Source organism: Lontra canadensis, unplaced genomic scaffold (genome assembly GCF_010015895.1).
Source record: "Lontra canadensis isolate GAN:19392208 unplaced genomic scaffold, GSC_riverotter_1.0 scaffold49, whole genome shotgun sequence".
Lineage (NCBI taxonomy): Eukaryota > Metazoa > Chordata > Mammalia > Carnivora > Mustelidae > Lontra > Lontra canadensis.
In genome coordinates, this window is record NW_022631043.1 from 6,100,720 (window position 1) to 6,117,922 (window position 17,203).

The 17,203-nt window shown below is 50.8% G+C and overlaps 1 protein-coding gene across 1 annotated transcript in view; it reads left to right on the forward strand.

Moving 5' to 3' along the window:
• The window catches only part of ZFAT (zinc finger and AT-hook domain containing), a 180,439-nt gene that overhangs the window by 121,051 nt on the left and 42,185 nt on the right, over positions 1–17,203 (forward strand). Inside the window, exon 12 of the mRNA XM_032873487.1 lies at positions 15,066–15,204. Within this exon, the coding sequence (XP_032729378.1) occupies positions 15,066–15,204 (139 nt within the window). The remainder of the gene's footprint in view (positions 1–15,065; positions 15,205–17,203) is intronic.

Genomic DNA, 17,203 nt, shown 5'->3' on the forward strand with positions numbered 1-17,203 from the left:
CTGGTACCATTTCACAGGTGTCGTTACAGCTTGTTGCTGGGGAATTAAGCTGCCCTGTGGAACCCCACTGGGAGAGGACTCTTGGAAACTTATGCCTGGTTTCTCCTGGACTTGGCCCCACATGCGTCTTCCCTTGGTGAGTTTTGCTTTGCATTCTTATGCTATAAGGAACTATAGCTGTGAGTTTGACTGTATCGTGAGTCCTGTGAGCCCTCCCAGACTATCATCGAACCTGGGGGTGGCCTTGGATCCCCCAAAAGCTCCTCTGGAGTCGAGCTGAATCTGGGCTCTGTTGCAGCTCCAGAACGGGTTCTCCACTGTCTTCAGATGTTTTGAGAACAGGATCAGGACTTTCCTTGCAGCAAGGCTGGGCATCTGAGCATGGTGAGACTCCAGAACTCGCTTTCTCTTTCACAGCACAGCTGCTGCCTTTCTAAACCGTGCATGCTTTCTATCAGCTTGTAGGCCAGCGGCCAGCTTCTCGAGTTGTTGGCACGATCCTTTTTCTCTCCAGCTTTCCACTCCTTCCACTCCTTGGGGAAGCTCTCTCCCCTCTCTGCCCACCCCCGCCTCAGGAGAGCCTCTGCTCTTGGTGACGGTCTTTGTGGCAGAGGACTTCCTCTTCCCTTGCTCGTTCTGGGCCAGGAATCCTTGCTGTTGCTGTCTTGTGTGCAGTGAAGTCCCAGGGCTCTGAGGGCTGGAGTGGATCTCTCTCTCCTCTCCTGGCCCAGCCCCCAGCCCTGCCTCCTCGTACCTGATGCAGTTCCCCATCTCACAGCGCCAGGGATGAGAGCAGCCACGGGTCTCTTTCCTCTTGGGCATTGCTTACTCGCTTCTAGAATTTGGTTCACTTTGGCTTCTTTGTGTCCTTAGCAGTCTGGTGGATTTAAATAAAGAAGTGTCCTGTTGTTTGTGTGGGAGCAACAGTCCCTTGTGATTTCCTGCACCCGCACTGGAAACAGAAACGCCCCGCCGTGGATTTGACAAGGCCTAACGGGATGCCTGCACAAAGCGGGTGCCCCGTGCATGTTCTCTTGACTCCCTCCCCTACCCACTCTGGACAGGCACAAATTTGGCTGGAAGTAAGGAGCAAGGAGGGTGCTTGAGGTGGCAGATGCCTGCTGTCATGAGTAATCTGGGGGGAGCCAAAGTCATCGTGAGCTCCGCCAGCTCTCGGGCGAGGGTGTTCTCCATTCAGCGGCTCATGAGTCGGGGCAGGAAGACCTCGGGCGTCACAGACCCCTGGCACAGTGTGTCGGCGGGAGAAATAACAGCATGCGGCTGTGTAAGCCCCTGTCGGCTCTTCTATGTTGACTTTATATGTCATGGCTTCGTGGTCAGACGGTCTTGGAATCCAGCCTTGCCACTTACTTCTGGTGTGGCCTTGGGCAAGACACCTAACCTCTGTGACATGGTGATTGAGCGGCACATCTTGTCACTTACAGGTTGTGAGCAGTACGTTGGTGCTTACTGGAGGGCTCGACACACTGTTCTCAAATGTTCATTCCACCCAGACTCCTGGTTTCTTCCTCTCGCTTTTCATCTCAGGATTGTCATATCTGCATGGTGTTGTCCTCTCTGTCATGCCTTTGTTCGAGATTCTTGGTGCCTCTGACCTGTTCTGTTTGCTCACGGAGACATAGTCACCTAATTCCACAGATTTGATGCATTCCTTTATACCCTGCTTGACCACAGAAATACATCACTCAACTCAGAACCTCTTACCAGGTGCATTTCCCAAGTAGAGCTACTCGTGCACTTGCCTTCTTCTGACAGAGGGGTGTCTCTTCTGAATGGTGCTGCCCAGAGCCGCTGGACCTGTCCAGAGTATCACAGAGTCTGACTTCCCTGAACACAGGGCCAGCCCCGCACTTGCCCACATCCTTCTCTCCTTGGCTCTACTTCCCACTCGTGTTTTGCGTTTACACTGAGACATGTCACTGGCCCCAGAGCTGGAGGGAGCTTGCACTTTGGGTCTTTGCTTTGCGAGGCTCCAAGTGCACCACGAGATTCCTGACTTCTTTAAAGCAAGTCAGGAATTTGGTGCATGAATTTGCCAAGTCTACAAAAAAAAAAAAAAAAAAAGCCAGTCTAAAATCAGCAGTTTTCAGAATCTGTGCGTTTTGGAAACTATTCAGTGCAACTTACTGCTGACCCTCCTTCTTTAGACTTCTTCATTCCTGAAACAAGGCCTGCGTTTGACAAATGGCCATGATCGTTCCTCTGCCTGGCTTTCGGAAGGTGAGGGCCGGCCTTCTCTCTTGTGGCCATAAAATTTTTAGATGTATAGAAGGATATTTTTTAAAAAGGAACCAGCCAGACCATAATCTTAAAAAGACACTATTAAATTTAATTTATATTTGATATGTATCTAAAATGAATACTAAAATATTTGTATTAGGAAGCCTAAGGAACATCTTGTTTGTTGTCAAATTAAAATTTGCATAACTGAGGTATCTTTACAAAACTGGTGAGAAATAAGGAAGATTTCAGTAGTTGATTTCATTATCATTGATGAGCTTTTCCTAGGTATTTCATCTGGAGTGTATCATACCACAATTTAACATACAGAATTTTAAGAGACAGGGTAGGTATAAGAGGCACTAAATTGCATTTGAATTTTTGATGCAAAACCTGAAATGTTTACTTATTCCTTTAACACCCCTTTTCTGCGTACCCACTGTGGGCCAAGCACTCTGCCAGGGTCAGGGGATGTCAGGATGAAGCCAGGCATCTTGTCTGTCAGCCTCAGGAATCTGGGCAGAGACCTATGTGCATAAAAAGTAGCAGTAAGTGTATGAACTGCTACAAGAAGGTTGTGTACCAAATTTTCTGAGAATCCAGAAGAACAGCTAATTATTCCAATTCCATCATTTTGTAAAAGCCATGTTTTAATTGAGTTAATAGACTATTATCCTATCATGTAAAACCTAATAGCTTTGAAAAACCTATAGCAACCAAAAAGTTCTCTGGGTGACTGATAGCCATAAACCAGAGGGAGTTAGTGTCCTCTCTCGTCACATTCCTGATAGTGCAGTGGAGCCCAAAGATGTTCCTCGTGTGTCCATATGAAGCAGAAACGAGTGATAGGTGCAGGAAGCACCAGGTGGGTGAGCTCATAGAGCCCATAAGGGGCTTAGATGCTAACTTGGCCAAAGCTGGTGTTTGGATGAGGTCAGCCAGGATGTGGCTGTGTAAGTAATTTACTCCTGGTTTCCAGGCTAAACTTCGTGAGCAGGAGAGTACAAGTGGGGAAATGATCTCAAACAGGAAGAATGTTTAGAACCACACATTTATAAACCGTCCTGATCCATCCTCAGCCTGAAATTCTGAGTGTCCCTCAGAAAGCTGAGTCATCTGGCATGGCGGGAGGCATCGTGGCTTTATTTCTACTGTCACTTCTCCTGTTACTCAGGAGATGGTTTCATCTTTCCATCAGGAAGTTCCAGCAGGAGGTTGAATGTTTAAATATCTAGTGCCAGCGTAGAGAAGGCAGGTGGACTGGTCCCTTTTGTAATCATCATGTGTTGGGCATTACAGTCGGTATTTGAGGTATGCTTCTTTTTCTTCTTTTTTGCCCTCACAGACCTCTATAATGTAGGTATTAAAATTCCCATTTCACAGATGCGGAAACTGAGGCCTGCCTCCAGCTAAGTTACACACTCAGGAATAATGCAGTCAGTCAGTGGTGGAGCTGGGATTTTGATTCCTGTCTCTTGGTAGACAAAGCTGCTCTCCACCCAGGACTCTGGCCCTTCTTGTTGTTATCCCAAGAAGAGGGACATTTTTGCCTCCTTGCCCTCCCCCCACTTCCCTGCACTGCTTTGATTAAGCCTGCAGTTAACGTGTGTAGCTATCAAAACTCAAGGAAAATCCTTAAGCTGTCTGTGCATGAACTTAGCAGGAGGAACATTTCCCAGATTTGGTGGAAATTACTGAACCATGGGGCACAGAAGGAAAGGAGTGAAGTGTAGGGTTTCTGTGGGTGGTGGTTGTTTTGCTTTTTTGTTCTTATTTTGCATGAAAGAGAAGAATCTGAGATTATACCGCTTTTTTTTTTCCTTTTGGTTTTGTGTTTTCCTTCGTGTGTGTGTGTGTGTGTGTGTGTGTGTGTGTTTGAGGAGGAAGAAGCGTCACTATGGGGTGGGAGGTGGTCAGCTGTTCATTAAATTGTTGGAGCTAACGTGTCTGCTAAAAACCCGTGATGCCATCTTCAGCTTCCTTGTATTTTAGATATTTTAAAGTACATCCAGGAAAAAAAAATGGAAATTGGATTGTCCTACGTTAAATTAAATCCCGTCTAATAGTGAGCGGTATATTCTTTGGAAATATTGCATTTTTGACAGCACAAGTGATTACAAACAAATCAATAATTGGAGAACGCTGAAGAGTCTTCCAAGCTCTGGCAGGAAAAGCAATTAGTGTGGATTGATTTACTGTTATTTATTGTGATGAGGTAATTGCCTCCACTCGCGCTGTTCTTGAACTTGTGGTACCCCACGGTTTAAAAACATTTATTCTTTTAAATTGTTTAATTTATCTCTGGCCTTATTGTAGAACAGAGATGGCTTTGCGCTTAACTGATGTGAAGACCTGGCTTTCCTCTTTGGCTCCCTAACCCCGGGCTGGGTTTTGTCCCTGCTGTGGCTGAGCCCAGAACGAAGTCTCAACCTCGTGCCCCGAGGCTCATAAATCCTGGAGAGATGCGGCCGGAAACAAATCACGGGACACCCCCCCCGCCCCGCACAGGTGGTGAGGGTGGCCTTGCCTGGCGGTTCACACTGCAGACCACAGTGTGGGGCACCCGGTTGGCCTGGATGGTGCATCGCTGGTGGGATGGGGGCGGGGTACTGATACTCTCACACCGATAGCATCGCTTTGAAATCCCAGCCACAGACCTCTCTGCAGGCTGACTGTCGGGAACATGCTTGGTCCCGCTGCTCCTTGCGGTGCATGCCTTTCCTTTCTGGTGCATGTCTCTCCGCCTCTTGTCCCTCTGGTCTGTCCCCTGTGACCGTGCGCCATTACACTTTTGTGTGGCCGTCACTTCGGGGCAGTTTCCCAGTCTGCACCCGTGGTCTGTGCTCACTGCTGAGCTGGGCTGGAGAAGGACATGCGGGAGTGAGTGTTCCAGATGTAGATGGTCTTCGGGAATTTCCCTTATGAGCCTTGCCATGTGTCTTGCAGTCTTTACAGGCCTGGTCCCTTATGAGGGCGCATACGAATCTTTTTCCTTCTGAGTGGCTCATGTCCCGGTCTCAGCGTGCAGGTGCAGCCTTTGGCGCTGGACCCATGCTGTATTTCTCGTGCTGCAGGGGGGTCTGCTCCGGGCCCTGCTGAAAATGATCTCAGAGAGCAGGCTGGGGGGAACACTTGAGACTCCCGGCTCATGTCCTCATCCAGAACGTTCCGGAAGGGCCGCTGGCTTTGCTGGATGACCCCGTGTGGGTAATGGGACTTGGCAGTTGAGAGATTCCATGTGATGAAATGTCTCTGAGTGGAAAAGTTTCTCGTGGGCACATTCACCACCGAGCAGGGAGTCGAAGGCGGCAGCCAGCGTGCTGGAGGTCTTGTTTTTGCATGTTCTGGTTTGTGAGTCTGTCGTGCCCAGTACTGCTGGGGGTTGCAGTGGGCAACCCGGCAGAGATGGAAGGATGTAAGCTGTGGCGCTTGAACTCGGGGGCTCGTGGTCGGCCTGGGAGGTGACACTGACGCCCCTGGGGGGTGGAGGGCGGAGGCTCTGTTTTCCAGCGTGTGCTCCTGGGAATGCGAGTTCCTTGGATGCTGTAGGCGTCGTGCGGAGGGGATACGGCAGGCAGGGATCCACAGACGTGTTAGGCTCCAGGAGCCCCTCCTCTGCTTTCCCCAGTGGGCCTCCCAGCACTTAGGTTTTGTGAAACAACTTGGTAAATACCAGTTATCAGAATATCCAAAAGTAGAAAAAAGTGGTTCATGATCCCTGCGAACAGCTGTCCCTCCCATGGCTCCTGAGCGGCCTCAGAGTGACCGCTTAGACCTCTCACCTGGCTCCGTGTGGCCGCCCCGCCGGGCACGAGGCTCCCTGTGCCCATGTCCTCTGCACACTCCCTGCCACACTCAGGGCTCTGCACACCACCCCTTGCCCGGCTTCACACCTGCTCCTGCTCCCCCCGCCGCTCCTCTCCCAGGGGCTGGGCAGGTCTCTCACCTCCCCCTGGCTCGGTTCACAGGCTTTGATTTTTTCCCCAACGCTGGAGCTGGTGGGTTATGTGTGACGTGTCTGTGAGCAAGAATGCGAGCTCCGTGACGCGCTGGGTTTAGTTTGTGTTCTCTTCCCAGCGCGGAGGCGGCACGTAATAAATATTTGTGGAGTGACCCGATGAGTAAATGAGTAAATGCTACAGAACGTCAGTGGGACAGATGCGTCATGGAAGACAGCTAGGTAGAGCTGGGGCTCCGAGCTCCCGCGAGGCTTGTGGCCGCAAAGACATGGGTTCAACAGCTCTCCTATCACGGGGCGGCTCAGCTGCGGTCTCGGCTCTGTCCTCAGTTCACTGGGTGGCCTTGAGCCCGCAGGGCTTTCCTTCTCCCGGAGCAGCGCAGGGCAGTGAGGTTAGAGAGAGCCCAAACACGTGTCATTGCTTTTAGAGGGGAGACGCTCAGTCCTGGGGCAACCAAGTGGGATTCCCAGGGCAGAGGATGCTGTAGACCCCCTGCTGGGAGGTGGGCCCTGGGGGATGTGCAGCCTCCGTCAGCCCATCAGGAGTCGTCTCAGCGAAGAGCAGGTGTCATAGCTGTGAGCATATTGTTTTCAAAAGTCGATGCCGACAACCTTGCTTCGTCGTTGTGTTGTGTTAAGAGCTGTCTCCGTGGAGGTTCCTGTCGGAGGGAGTGCGGGTGACCTTTCTCCAGTGTGTTCTCTGCAAATCTGTGGAAATGCAGGCACAAGGGTTCTTCAGTAGGCGTGTTGTTGACTGGGCCTAATGCAGAGTTCTGCGGGGAGCAGCAGGTAGCAGGCTCTACCGAGGGCCATCCACACGGGGGCTGTGCAGGGCCGGCTCCCTGAGGTAGGAATTTTGGGGAGGTCAGGGGACGACAAGGGGAGTGGTTTGGGCCACCAGAGCTTGTCTGTGCTGGAAATATGACTGTGACAGCAGTGCCTTCTTGTTGATCCTGTGATTGGCAACAAAGCCATTTGCAAAACTGAAAATGTACGAGGAAAAGTTGCAGAAACGGTCTGTCCAGTTCATCAACAGGGAGATGGATGGCCCAGAAGGGGTGCCTGTCTGCCACGGGCCTGTGGGCAGTGCGCCCGCTGCCCAGGAGAGCGACTGGCGTGTGCGCTTTGGGCTCAGACGGACCTTCGCTCACACCATGGGCTTGGCTGGTGACTGGGTCTGTGTCCTTCTGCAAGCCACTTAGCCTCCTGGGGCCTCTGCGTCCCCATCTGGAAGATGAGTGCTGCGTCCTCCCAAGTGGCTTGGGAGACCTCCGTTGGCAGATGCCGTCCAGGCTCTGATTGGGTGGAAGGTTCCTTATGTCCCAGGTGGAGCAGGGATCCCGGAGCCCCGGCTGCATGCTGCTCGGGGTGGCCAGGTGCTGGCTTGCATTCTGGGGAGTCAGTGGCCACCTTGGTCATTAATGAAAGCGACTCCGTCTTCCTGTCGGATTTTCTCTGCGGCACAAGGGCTGCCGTAGATCTCCTAGGTGTCCTGGCACCGAAGCCCCGGGGAGGCTTGTGTGCAATCCTGTCTCTCCCCCGTGTCACTTGATTTAAGGCTGGCAGTGCCGGAGTTACACTTAGTATTTCCTCCGGCCTGTCATCGGGTCTCCGGTGAGACACTCCATAGCAGGCTTCTTGCTGGACATTTTCGGTCACGGTCGGGATGTCCGAACACTGGCCCAGTTCTGGTGTCACTGTCCTCACACAGACGAGAGACTGTAAACCTGAAAATCCCGCCTTCCGTGGCAGGGGGTGAATGTCGTCCTTACTGTCGATCGTATGACGTACGGCTCCCGCTTGTTGGGTGCTGTGTGTCCTCAGCACCTTCCGGTTTCTATAACCATCAAAAAGCTTGTGATGATGGGTTTTTATGTCACATATTTACCCATTTAATCATCTGTTATGTTTACTTTTCCTATCCTGAGATGGAACGTATGTCCAGAATATTGCACACGCGAGAACGTGTGGTGTGACGGATGATAGTGACGTGAACAGTGACGTGAACACATGCGTGCCACTGCTCAGAAGGGACAGTTACCTGTAGTCAGGTCCCTCCCTCCATGGGGCCTTCCTGAGCGCACCCCACCTGTCTCCCAGAGGCGACCACTAGCCTGCCTTCTCTGACAGTTTCTCTGTTTTCTCTGTGCTTTTACCACCCGTGCGTGCATCCCTAAACAAGTAACATAGCACGGTACTCCCTTGAACTTGACGTTACATCTGTCTGTGGATCTGTGTGTGGGATGTATGTTGTTTTGCATGTTTGTTTGTTTGGAGCTTGGCTTCTTTGCTAAACATTATGTTGGCAAGACTGCTCAGAATTCTTGCCTGTAGCTCTCCCTCGCTGTTCTGTGGCATCACACTCCACTGTGCGAACGGTCCCCTGCCGTGTGGCCCTGTGCGCACGCGTCGCCTTCCTACGTGGTTTTGTTTCGTTTTCATGATCGTTAATGCGCTGGAGGCCCTTTTCATCTATTTTTTGGTCCTTTGGATTCCTTTCTCTTTCTTTTTCTTTCTTAATTTCTTTCTTTCTCTCTCTCTCTCTCTCTCTCTCTTTTTTTTTTTTTTTTGGTGGACCCTTCAAATACTTTTCCGTTTTTCTATTGAGTGGTGGTGTTCTAATTTGTTTTCAGGAATCCTTTATATACAGTTGACTTTTTTTTTTTTAATATTTTATTTATTTGAGAGAGAGTGAGTGAGAGAGAGAAAGAGCATGAACGGGGGAGGGGTAGAAGCAGAGGGACAAGCAGACTCCCTGCTGAACAGGGACCCAGACGTGGGACTCGATCCCAGGACCCTGAGATCATGACCTGAGCCGAAGGCAGATGCGTAACCCACTGAGCCACCACCCAGGCACCTCTGACATACAGTTGACTCTTGAACAACATGAATTTGAACTGCACAGTCCACTTATATGCAGAATCTTTTCCATAAATACAGTACTGCGAATGAGTTTTCCTTGTGATTTTAAGTAACATTTTCTTTTCTCAGGCTTGCTTTACTCTAAGAATGCAGGATAGTGTACTTAGACACGACATGTGCTACTCAACTCTGTGGAACCAGTAAGCCTTCCAGTCAGCAGAGCCTGCTCCTAGTTAAGCTTTCGGGGAGTCAGAAGTTGTGGGTGGGCTTCCCGCTGTGTGGGGTTGGTGCTTTGGCCCCCCGTTGTTAAGGGGTGGCTTGTATTTTGGGTGTGGGTGTTTTTTGGGTCACATGTTGTGAATGCAATCACTTGTTCTGTGGCTTTCCCCACTCTTTATAACGTTTTTAATTAATTAGTTAATGTATTTATTATTATTTATTTTTTAAAGGTTTTGATTTATTTAAGTAATCTCTACACCCAGCATGGGGCTATAGCTCAGTAACCCCAGGAGCAAGAGTTGCATGCTTCTTCAACTGCGCCAGCCCCGCCCCGTCCCACCCTCACAATGCCTGTTAATGTTCTTAAGTTCAAGGATCGCCAGGGTGGCTAAGCATCTGACTCCTGGTTTTGCCCCGGGCGTGATCCCGGGGTCCTGAGATAGAGCCCCTGTCAAGCTCTGCTCTCAGCACAGAGTCTGCTTGAGATTCTCTCTCTCTCTGCCCCTTCTCCCCACATGTGCCCTCTCTCTCAAATCTTTTTAAACCATGTTCTTAAATTTAACGTCGTTTGAAGAAAGTCTTACCCAGATTTTTAGTTTCTGTTGTTGTTGGGATGGTTTGCTGGACTGACCTTACATGAATCACTAACAAAGAGAAAGGTGATTTTCTTCCTCATTTAGCTGCGCGAGTGTAGTCAGGGCCCACCGTGCTGGGCCCTGCGCTGGCTCCAGGGACGTGCCGACAAGCATGTCCAGTGCGGATTCTGCTCTCAAAGGGCCACAGCTTGTGGGGATGTGGCCGTGCCGGTGACAGTCACGCGGGAGCAAGATCAGAGCCCTGGGTTTTACCAGGTGCTGGGGTGGTAGGGGTGGATGGTGGAGGAGAGGGAGACGCCCATCTTCCTGGGACCTAGAGAAGGTTTCAGAGGTAGACGGAGCAGGGGGCCGGGAGTAGCCTGTGAGCTAACACTTCTGAAGAAGAAATAGGAGCTTCTCTGGCGAACATTTCCCTTTGTATGACCTACAGGACAATGCATAGGCATCTTTGCTCACTTGGGAATAAAGGAAACGTTGAACTCATCAAATTTGGCTGAAATCTGTGAAGCCTAGCACGGTTGTCTTCTTCCAGAGCAAAGGGGACGCCGGGGAGGGGGTGTCTGTTCTTTTGTATCATCCCGTGGCTCACACTTTGGGGATCTAGGATTTGAGGCTGTGCTCAGAATGTGCTCAGAATGAGAGGATCGGGGCACCTGGGGGGCTCAGTGGTTAAGCGTCTGCCTTCGGCTCACGTCATAACCCCAGGGTCTTGGGATCAAGCCCCACGGGGAGCCTGCTTCTCCCTCTGTCAGCCGCTCCCCCTGCTTGTGCGTTCTCTCATTTTCTCTCTCTGACAAATAAATAAATAAAATCCTAAAAAAAAAAAAAAAAGAATGAGTGGATCAGCACCAAATACAAGTGGATCGGTCTGCTCATTCAGGAAAGCCTGGTTTGCACACACACGTTGTAGGACCTGCCACACTAAGACAGTCACATCTCCTCTTGTTCTGGCTCATACGGTGTTAGGATCGGTCAGTTCTTTCCAAGGTTGTTGAGAGGGGACAGAGCCTGCCCCAAGACACTCGGGCAGAAGGAGGACTGTGGAAGAGAGCAGAAATGGACGCCTCATAAAACACCTGTAGGGTACCCACCTCAGTCCCAGAAGTTGTCCTGGAGGTTGCTCAAGTAGAGGAGGGCAGGGTGGGAGCGTGGTTAAGGAAGAAGGAGGATCCTGACAGCAGGAGAGGAAGCTGGAGGAATGGAAAGGTTGGGGCAGCCGACTCTGTTGAAGTGAGGTGGCAGGTGAGGTCCTCAGTGGCTCTGAGCCCTCTCAGGAGACCTGGAGGGCCCTGGGGCCGTTGATGCGGACACTTGTTCCAATAAAAGACCCATCAGGGACTTGAGTTTGGTCCATGGCTGTGCCGCCCTGGGACGGTCTGCCGGTGGGCTTTTCTGTCCAGAGGGCAGCCTGAGAAAGGAGTCCTTGCTGTTGGGTCCTAGTGATGCAGGCCGAGCAAGGACAGGGTTGTGGTCAGAGGAGATGCAGGCCCCAGCAGGGGGTTGGCATGGGCTCTTTTAAGTGCAGGAGAAAGCCACTGGGCAGTTTGAGCAGAGACATGACAAGGTCTGTCTGGTGTACACCTTTAAATGATCTTTCTCGGGAAGGAAATGCAGACAGGTCAGCAAGGAGGCTTGGGAGACCAGTGTGGGCCATCTGGCCATCCCAGTGGCTGTGGGATTTGGTAGGAGACAAAGTCTCCAGACTCAGGCCTTGAGCCGAGGACACTGAGCCCCTATGCAGGCGCTCTCCTTCCTCATGAGGTACTCTTGGGCAGAAGTCAAGCTCAGGGCTGGGGTCAGTTTTGTTTTGTTTGGTTTGGTTTTTATCTTAACCCTTGCATGTTTCTGATTACTTAAAACATACATTCTCTTCTAGAAATCCTGAAAAACGGAAACATGAAGACAAGCGAACGACGTATACATAGCCCTAGTCATGCCCTCTGCTCACTTTTTGATCTTTCCTTCCGATTTCTCTCAGGCCTGTGGGGATCCGGGAGCTGGCAGCCTCTGCTGTAAAGCACTGGTCCCGAGGGGGTGTTCTCGGGTCAGCTCATTTTAAGTAGTCCTGAGCTTGGTCCCTGCAAGCTGGTCCAGGTGCTGGAGTAACAGTGATCAAAAGAAATTGTGCCCTCCTGGTGTTTGTATTCTCATGGAGGGAGTAGACCTTAAGCACAATAAGTAAATTGCATGTTATATTAGAAGGTAATAAATGCCATAAAAAGCAAACCAGTCAAAACCTGTAAGGGGCACCCAGGCAGGGAGAGGGGAGACCTCACAGGAACAGTGGCTTTGGACCGTGACCTTGGGCTACATGTTGCATACAGTGTCAGGGGAGCATGCACCCAGCAGAGCGTGGGGATGCAGGCGGGTAAGTCTGGCTTTCTGGGGCTCTTTCCTGGGAGAATACTGGGCGGGAAAAGCCCACAGAGTGGTGAGCTCGAATACTTAGTGTCACCGCGTGCCCGTGGTTGTGAGGACAGAGCGGACTTTCTGAACACTTGCTCACCATCCGTGTAACCTCTGTGGGCCCCCCAATAGTCGCGTGCCATCAGTATTTTCCCCGCCCCGATCTCTGAGGAGGAAACCCAGAAGCCAGAAGTTCAGGTCTGTGCCCGAGGCTTCGGGGATAGTGGATGGTGGCCAGTTGTGCTGCGAGGAGGTGGACCCAGCTGTCTCAGCAGCAGCTTTGGTTTGCGATTGGTCCTCGCTCAGCCTTGGTTGGTGTTTGGGGACTGTGGTGGTTTTAGCTCTTGGAGAGGGCCCGTGTCAGGAGCCCCTGCTACTCCCTGACCATCCTTGTGCTCAGAATGTTTTCTAAAACTGCATCTTGCTCCTTCTGTGGTTTGGCCCCTGCTGTGTTTGATGGCCCGTTTCCTACTTTCCGGGAGCTTTCCTTCGGCCTGCTCTTGGCCTGGCATCCCTGGTCGTGCCGTCCCCAGGAGGGAAGCTGTGGGATTTCAGCGTCCTCGCCCCGAGCACCCTGGCCTCTGCAGGCAAAAACGTAACCATCTACACTTTATTATTCTTTGTAAATCCTAGGGAGATGGCTTCTCTTGTTGGGAGTGTTTGCTTTTCACGGTTACTTTTCTGATTTTTTCCCTATCATTTTATGCTGTAATCTTTGACTCTGAAAATGACCACAGGGTCATAAAAGTCAACATTTACAAGATGCTGTGGGGGGTGGGGCAGCCTCCAGCCTCAGGCCGACTGGATGCATCCCTCTGTGCCCAGGTTCCTTGGGAGGGTCACAGGCTGGGCCTTGGGCCCAAAATCCAGTGACTTTCACAAGGCAGCTGATATGCGTGGCCCCAGGAAGGGTGAAGTTGTCTCTGGAGCCTGGAGTTAAGTCTGTAGGACCAGGTCTCACTGTGGTTGCCCCTTCCTGCCTCTTAGGCCGGCTGGCCACTCAGTGCTGGCATTAGAGCATTTTCTTTGTTCTTTCTGATTCTGTGTAAATGCCAGTGTTCCAAAAATAATTTCATAATATTTGCCTATTTAGGATATGAAGGCACTTCGGAGTGTTCTAGCTTCTATTTTAACTTTGCAAATAATCATATCCTGGGGTTTTAGACATCTTGTTCTCTGCTCGGTAGGTAGATGAGAGAGCCTGGTTAATTTTTGCCTTTGTCCCAGGTCCTTTTGTTTAATCAGTCCTTGTGGGCTAAGCCACGGGGCCCAGTGTAGCACGTGGAGTGTGCCGCAGAGCATCCCGTGAGCAGAGAGTGGCCTTGTGGACGGCGGCGTCCCCAGGGAGCATCTCAGGCTTTGTCCCTGTGTTGACTTCCTGGCGTCTTTCTCTCTGAGAACGGCCCTCAGGGGAGTAACGGCGTTTCCTTCATAGGCTAGGATGGAGCTTTTTTCTGTGCGGCTGTGACAGACTGAGGAGCAGGGTGAATTCTGCAGCGGTTTCTGAGGAAGCCTGGACAAGACTCTATAATTAGCTGAATAGTAAAAGGAAAAGTGTAGGATGGTGCTCAGGTTTCTGCCTCCGAGCGATGAGCTGATTTTGCAGAAAGTCAGTCGGGAATTGTGTGTGTTTATTTGGAGGGGCCTAGAGAGCTTCCCTGTAGAGATACCTGGAAGACGGTGGAAAATTCCTATTTGTGGTTTGGGAGAGATCACTGCTGGATATATATCAAGCTGGCGAAATGATCATTGGAACGAAATGATCATTGGAACCACAGCAGGAGAAAAACAGACCCAAGGACAGAACCTTGGAGAAAGCCAGCATTTCTCATCGTCCCACCCCAATCCCCTGTATTGAGAGCTGGGACCGCCATGGACTGCTCCTTCTCTCCTACTCCTGCGGGCGGCCAAGCTGCTTGTGTTCCCAGATAGGCCCCGGATGCACACCTTGGATTCATATAGCAGTCTACTGGACGGTTGGAGAGCATGTGGCTCAGAGGGATACTGATAACGCTCTTCACTGGGAGTCAGGGCGTGGGACGTCCAGATGTCCATCCATCACTCATCTGATGGCCAGGTCCAACTAGGTCCCCCAATGGGCCTGAGCAGCCATCCCTTTCCTCCCCACCACTCATTCTGAGCCCCCCAAAGCAATGCAAGGTGGCAGCAAGGCTGCATGACCCATTGCATCCTTACCTTGAAAGTGCTTGCCCTGCACGGGGGCAGGGGGTTGGAAGTGGACCGACCAGGTGGATTTCCCTAACGGTGGACAGCTGTGGGTGGATGCATGTGTATACGTGCATGCTTACATGTACATGCTGTGGGGGAAATGACTTAGTTAAAGAAGCAAGTACATCGGGGAATTAATTGTGAGGGGAGCTACTTTGAAAGACATTCACTTGAACAACAACAACAAAAAAAAAGAAAAATGATAGATTACTGTATTCCTTTCTTTCATTATTTTTTTCTTGATCAAGAACTAAGGCCAAAATAAGACAACAACTGAAAGCAACCAAACTGAGCAGAGACCCTTCCTGCTCTGGGGATGCCTTGTGTGGTCCTCATGGACGGAGAACTCAGCATCCTGAGCATCATCCCTGGCCCCACGTGCCCCGAGCCTATCCCCAGGGGCAACCTGCGCATCACAGGCTTTGGGGATGTCAGACACACTGGGGTGGGAGAGTAGTGGAGGAGGACATTGGGATGAGTTACGCCTCTTCTTCCTTGGGGTTCGATCTCCCCTGGGGCTTCCCTTCTCTAACCTGTCCTCTTTGTCCCTGCAGCCTTTCCGCTGTGCCCACTGCCACTACTCCTGTAACATATCCGGCTCTCTGAAGCGACACTACAACAGGAAACACCCCAATGAGGAGTACGCCAACGTGGGCACTGGGGAGTTGGCGGCCGACGCACTCATCCAGCAAGGTAGGCAGCGTGCCCCCTGGCCAGGATGGGGCATCTTACAGCTCCGTCCCGATGCCTGGGCGTGTTTGGTTCATTCTCCATGGTCACGGCTGTGCTCCACCCCGCACCCCTCTGCTGTGTATCAGCATTCCTTCTTGCCTCGCTGGAAATCTCAAATGAAAGAGGTCATGACTTACGCACAGATTTTACTACCCTCCCCACAATGTTCAGTATTGCCTTCTGTTTTTTGTCTCTGTGGACCTTTTTGGAAACGAAAGTTCATGGCTAAAGTGAACATTTTGTTTTCTTTTGACACGTGGTCTCACTCATTATAACTCCCAAAGGCTTTCTGGGATCCAGCATCCAGTGGCGGGACCCCATGTAGTTGGCCGTGCTCCTATTGGACACTGGAGGGTTTCCAGACTTTTCCTTTATTGCAGTTATGAATAAAGCCACGACAAACATATCTGTAGGTGAGGTTCTTTGGATGATCTGGAAGTAATTTATTGTGTGCTCAGATTACTTACTCATTCTGAAAAGGATAAACCATTTAGAACATTTAAACTGAAGAGAACAGATGAGGGGCGCCTGGGTGGCTCTGTTGTTTGAGGTCCGACTCTTGCTTCTAGCTCAGGTCATGATCTTGGGGTCCTGAGACGGAGCCCTGCATCGGGCTCCACACTGAAGGTGGGGCCTGTGTAAGAGTCTCCCTCCTCCCCCTTCTCTGGCTCTCTCAAGAAAAAAAAAGAAAATAGAGAAACAGAAAAGAGAATGGATGAAAACTGCTACTATTTTTGAAAAGTATGGGCGATTTTTTTTCTCTGCCTCTTTCAGTAAATGATCACATATTCCCATTTGAGAAGGTTTAGCTCATGTGCTGTTACCACACAGGGAACTGCCGTCGTATTTATATCCGCGCTTCACTAATTCAACTAAGAAAATGATGGCCGCGTACAGTACAGCAGTTTTTACTACTTCCTGAGTCCCGTGACTCTTAGAAACCAAGGACCGTTTTAGAAATCTGCCCTGCAGTGAACATGGCTGTGGGGCGGTTAACCCTCCAGCTGCTGCGGGCTCCGTTCGCTGGGCTCGCCGTGAAATGCATCTCCATATAAAACAAATGGATTGGCTGAATCCTTCAGCCCTTTCTGTGACAGGGCTGATGTTTGGAAATAGATAACGGCATCGAACATTAACGGCATTGGGATAATTTTAGAGCCACTCACCGGGGCTAATGGGGAATGTGTGCCTTGTGTTTCAGTGACTATTTCCTGGAGCTGGAGACCAAGCTGGTATTATGGGGGGCCCTGGCTCTTCTCTGTGCCCTCCTCCCTAAGCTGCGCTTTCGGGCGAGTTACCTGGCCTCCCCAGCTCCGGGCCTTCACCTGAGAATGGAGCTGATAGGGGCCACCTTGTGTGACGGTGAACAGGGTCAGAGGAGAGAACACCTGAGTGGCACTCAGTGTGTTTTCATTCTTTTTCTCTCTTTTTTTTTAACCCCTCCTGAAAACATCTAATATCTCTAGAAGCCATTGCATCATTTTTGATGACCCCATCCTGGAAATCACAGAGGAGAGAACCAGTTGCCTTCGAGTCACCGTAGATTGCTGGAGAAGCAGGCTATGACGTTCCTTCTAACATTTCCTTCACACTGTTGGGGCGGATTGGCAGGAAATAGACCTTTACTGTGGCTGTTGGGACAGGCGTGGGGCTCTGATTGATGATCCTATCACTGCTCTCTGCCTCCAAACTTTCATCATTGCCTTGCAGTTTCAAACTGTTGCCTAACCTCCGTTTTCAGTTAGCTTCCTCAGACGGTTGTCTCTTGGCCTTCCCTGACAGGGTCTGGCTTTAATTTTCATCTTGAGCAGGGGTGTGTTTGGTCTTCTTTTGCATGCGCACACGTGCATGTGTGTGTGTGCGCGTGTGTATACACATACGTATGCATTTCCAGTGCTCTCTGCGGGAGACATAGTGAGGAAGGAAACAACGACATGTCTCTTAACTCGTAAGAGACGTT